The 5,000-nt window shown below is 46.4% G+C and overlaps 1 protein-coding gene across 1 annotated transcript in view; it reads right to left on the bottom strand.

The window, feature by feature from the left end:
• Positions 1-1,112: 1,112 nt before the first annotated feature.
• Positions 1,113-5,000, bottom strand: part of LOC125042025 (arrestin domain-containing protein 17-like) — a 30,762-nt gene continuing 26,874 nt past the window's right edge. Inside the window, exons 7-9 of the mRNA XM_047637486.1 lie at positions 3,110-3,301; positions 1,894-2,050; positions 1,113-1,291 (exon numbers count right to left, since the gene is read on the bottom strand). Of these exons, the coding sequence (XP_047493442.1) occupies positions 1,113-1,291; positions 1,894-2,050; positions 3,110-3,301 (528 nt within the window). The remainder of the gene's footprint in view (positions 1,292-1,893; positions 2,051-3,109; positions 3,302-5,000) is intronic.

The following is a 5,000-nucleotide window of genomic DNA, read 5'->3' as shown; positions in this document are numbered from 1 at the left end:
TTATTCGGTATGGTGTGCCGGGATATACACTAAAACGTGTATAGAATGGGTATTTGGTGGCCTAACTAAAATATTTTGAACTGCATCCCAACACCAAACAAAGTCTTCTAATGGGAACAAGATGCTTTCCAATCCATCGTGGTTATTGCTATATTTATATATCAAGAATAAAACTGATTATCTATTTTTTCTTCTTAAAACGAAATCAATTAAACTGCAGATGGATATACAATCTGACGCACTGGTCTTTTGTATTCACCCAAGGATATTAATGCATAATGACTCAAGGATACCAGCAATGGACAAAAAACAAAAACGCATTTACTGTCATTAATCTCGTTTTCTGAAGGACCATTATTTTCTTGCTAGAATTATGGGGGAGGAAACACATTCAGCTCCTGTTAGACATACAAATAGACCCATAAATAAGACAGACAAGATGGTCGTTTTCTCTCCTCGAAAACAGAAGATAAACGACTGCGTTTGCATTCGACGCTGGTGTCAGGAAATTGCCCCGACTTCGAAACAGGCGGAATCGACACACTATGATAAGTATTCCTATAAATACATGTATGAGTAATCATGTACAGCACTGGGTATAGATATACATCCACATTTCCATAAATAGGTAAACAGATAAATTGGATGTTTGGGAATGAGTACTGAAGCACAAGTCATTGGATTTTGCCACGTGCTATGTATTCGGTATCGTTGTATTGCTTATGTATCCATGATTTTTCTCTGTTTTCTTTTCTTTTTCTTAATATTTTTATTTATCATATGCATCCATTATTTTTCATGTCTTTTGTGTTCATTATGTTCAGTGTCTTTGCAATTCATTATTTGCTATGCCTTTTGTATCCATTATTTCCCATGTCTTTTCTATTCGTTATTTGCTATGTCCTGTGCTCACTGGGGGTAATAACCAATTTGATAACCGATATCGTTATCTTATCAACACCACACTTCCACGAAAAAAATACATATTTCCTTAAGACGATAAATACTGAAGATTCCATAGTCTATTTTTCCCTCTCTAAAGATAAAAAAAAAAAAAAAAAAAAAAAAACTCCATATCATAAACACCGCTAATCCATCAGAGACCAACTTTATCAAGAACTAGCTGGTTTATTTCCGAGTTTGTTGCCCGGGGTGTAGCAGAGGTACGTGGGGGCAAACATCGTCACCGGCTCATACTGTGGCCCGAAGTCGTCCTGTATGCCTGTTATGCGCTCGTACATGGTCTCCAGTGACACCCGGTCGTAGACGTACTCGCCGTACCAGTAGGGAGCTGTGGGGGGTGTGAGGAGAGGGTGGGTTAGTGGGTTAGTTCGTGGGGGTGTTCGTGGAATTTTGTGTGTGTGTGGGGGGGAGGATGTATTAGGCAAATAGGGATGAGGTTTTATTTTATTTCGAGGGTTAGGTGGTCTGGTATAGTTGATAAAGGTGTTTGTGTGTAGGTGTATGCACATATATTATTATACATACACAAATAATTACATGCACACGCAACCGAACACACACACAATCACAAAAACGCACACACACACTCTACATACACATACACATACATTTATATAAACACTATATATTTCTACTGTAATTTCTTTCGTATTAGCAACGTTATTACATATTCGACTACAAATATTCTGGAAAAAAAGAAACCTAATTTAATCACTCTTACACACGACATCATTACCACAAAAACATCAACCAACAATTTCCGAAAAATCTAAAACAAACAAACGAACAAACTATTACCTCATTACCCCCCCAAAACAAACAAACAAACAAACTATTACCTCATTACCCCCCAAAAAAAACCCTTAATATCTAGCACTTCTTATCATGACCCGAGACGAAACCCTTTTTCCAAACAGCTCCTCTACTTACGGAAATTGGGGTAGTTGATGCCAGGCAGCTCGCACGGCTCTCGCGTCTCGTTGGGCGGCAGGAAGTTCGAGAAGCAGTTCCTCAAGGGCACCGAGCCGATCGTTATGGGGAGGCTTACCTTGAGGTCCCCCGATGGAAGGGGCGGTTCCAGGATCATCTGGGGAGGGAGGAGGATCGGGTGAAAAAAGGGGAGGGGGGTAATAGGGTGTATGTGGGAGGGGAGGGAAGGGAGGGAAGGGAGGGAAGGGAGGGAGGGAGGGAGGGGGAGGGATGCGGAGAGAGGGAAGGAGGAAAGGAGGTGAGGTAAGGGAATAGAGAGAAGGAAGGAAGGAGAGAGGGAGGGATACACACACACACTCGCTCACATACACACACACACACACACACACACACACACACATATATATATATGAATATATATATGTATGTGTGTATATGTATGTATATACATACATACACACACACATATACACACATACATACATATCTATCTATCTATCTATCTATATATATATAGAGAGAGAGAGAGAAAGGGAGAGAGAGAGAGAGAGAGAGAGAGAGAGAGAGAGAGAGAGAGAGAGAGAGAGAGAGAGAGAGAGAGAGAGAGAGAGAGAGAGAAGAGTCAGGAAGAGAAATGAACCATGACAAGAAAACAAAAACAAAAACAGAGAATGCGAAAATAGTGAAGTTCTTTGTTACTTGTTACCTGTCTTAATGACATAATATATTATCAGTCATAGCATATCATGTCATCTGACACAATGAAAGCTGATATAGCCTTGTACTTTTCCTCGTTATTATTGTTATTGTTATTACTACTTTTAGCATTATCATTACTGTCATTAACATTAACATTTTAATTATTATTACTATCATTATTGTTATATATTATCATGATCTTTACTACTTTATCATCACAATTACTACCACATCATCATCATTACCACTTAATCATTACCATCATTACTACCTCATCATCACCATCATCAACACCTCATTACCATCATTATCTTCCCATCATCATAAACTTATCACAAACTCACATCGATTCTGTAGTCAACGGGGAGCAACCTGCATCGTCATCATTACTACCCCATCATCAACATAAGATTTAAAAAAAAAAAAAAAAAAATCCTACCATAGTAATCAACTCATGAATACCTCATTACCACCAGCATTATCTTCCCATCATCCTATTCTCACACCACAAACTCACATCGATCCTGTAGTCGACGTGGAGCAGCCTGCAGGTGAGATGCACGTTGGCGGGGACGAGGGGCGGCACCGTGAGCGCCACCTCCTCCCACAGGTCCGACTCCCCGGGGGGTATGATCCCGCGCACGATTTCCTTCAGGACTCTTTCCTCCACGAGTTCCTTCACGCCGTTGGGCATGATGTAGGTTATTACCTGGGGTGGAGGGGGTTGGAGGTTAGAGGGGGGGTGGATCAAGGGGGGGTGAGTGGGGAGGGGGAGGGGGGAAAGTGAGGAGAGGGGAAGAGGGAGAGAGGGACGAGTGGGGAGAGGAGGGGGAAAAGTGAGAAGAGGGGAAGAGGGAGAGAAGGGGACGAGTGGGGAGGGGGAGGGGGAAACGTGAGGAGAGGGGAAGAGGAAGAGAGGGGGACGAGTGGGGAGGGGGAGGGGGAAACGTGAGGAGAGGGGAAGAGGGAGAGAGGGGGACGAGTGGGGAGGGGAGGGGGAAAAGTGAGGAGAGGGGAAGAGGGAGAGAGAGGGACGAGTGGGGAGGGGGAGGGGGAAAGTGAGGAGAGGAGAAGAGGGAGAGAGAGGGACGAGTGGGGAGGGGAGGGGGAAAAGAGAGGAGAGGGGAAGGGGGAGAGAAGGGGACGAGTGGGGAGGGGGAGGGGGGAAAGTGAGGAGAGGAGAAGAGGGAGAGAGAGGGACGAGTGGGGAGGGGAGGGGAAAAGTGAGGAGAGGGGAAGGGGGAGAGAGGGGACGAGTGGGGAGGGGAGGGGGAAAAGTGAGGAGAGGGAAGAGGGAGAGAGGGGACGAGTGGGGAGGGGAGGGGGAAAAGTGAGGAGAGGGGAAGAGGGAGAGAGGGGGACGAGTGGGGAGGGGAGGGGGAAAAGTGAGGAGAGGGGAAGAGGGAGAGAAGGGGGCGAGTGGGGAGGGGAGGGGGAAACGTGAGGAGAGGGGAAGAGGGAGAGAGGGGGACGAGTGGGGAGGGGAGGGGGAAAAGTGAGGAGAGGGGAAGAGGGAGAGAGAGGGACGAGTGGGGAGGGGGAGGGGGAAAGTGAGGAGAGGAGAAGAGGGAGAGAGAGGGACGAGTGGGGAGGGGGAGGGGGAAAAGTGAGGAGAGGGGAAGGGGAGAGAAGGGGACGAGTGGGGAGGGGGAGGGGGGAAAGTGAGGAGAGGAGAAGAGGGAGAGAGAGGGACGAGTGGGGAGGGGAGGGGGAAAAGTGAGGAGAGGGGAAGAGGGAGAGAAGGGGACGAGTGGGGAGGGGAGGGGGAAAAGTGAGGAGAGGGGAAGAGGGAGAGAGGGGGACGAGTGGGGAGGGGGAGGGGGAAACGTGAGGAGAGGGGAAGAGGGAGAGAGGGGGACGAGTGGGGAGGGGAGGGGGAAAAGTGAGGAGAGGGGAAGAGGGAGAGAGAGGGACGAGTGGGGAGGGGGAGGGGGAAAGTGAGGAGAGGAGAAGAGGGAGAGAGAGGGACGAGTGGGGAGGGGAGGGGGAAAAGTGAGGAGAGGGGAAGGGGGAGAGAAGGGGACGAGTGGGGAGGGGGAGGGGGGAAAGTGAGGAGAGGAGAAGAGGGAGAAAGAGGGGGGCGAGGAGAACGCAAAAGGAAAAAAAAAGACAGAAATAAAAATAAACGAATTGATGAATAAATAATACACATGAATAAACACACAGGGTTAAACGAATTGAAAATCATTTAATAAAAAGCATGAATTATCACACAAATTAATAAATACGATGAATATCTAAGCAGCTCCAAATCTACTTCCGTTTCCTGCCAAAACTCACTCCTCAAACTTCGTTCTGCACGCGCTCCTGGCCGAAACTCAAAAGAATAAATACGATGAAATGAAGATAAGAGAATTGATCAATACAAAAATAAAACACAGGAATAAACCCACAAAAGAACAAATCTA

The sequence above is a fragment of the Penaeus chinensis genome, chromosome 31 (assembly GCF_019202785.1).
Source record: "Penaeus chinensis breed Huanghai No. 1 chromosome 31, ASM1920278v2, whole genome shotgun sequence".
NCBI classification, from domain to species: Eukaryota; Metazoa; Arthropoda; class Malacostraca; order Decapoda; family Penaeidae; genus Penaeus; species Penaeus chinensis.
The sequence above is the reverse complement of the archived record's forward strand: the minus strand, read 5'-3'. Positions and strand labels throughout refer to the sequence as shown.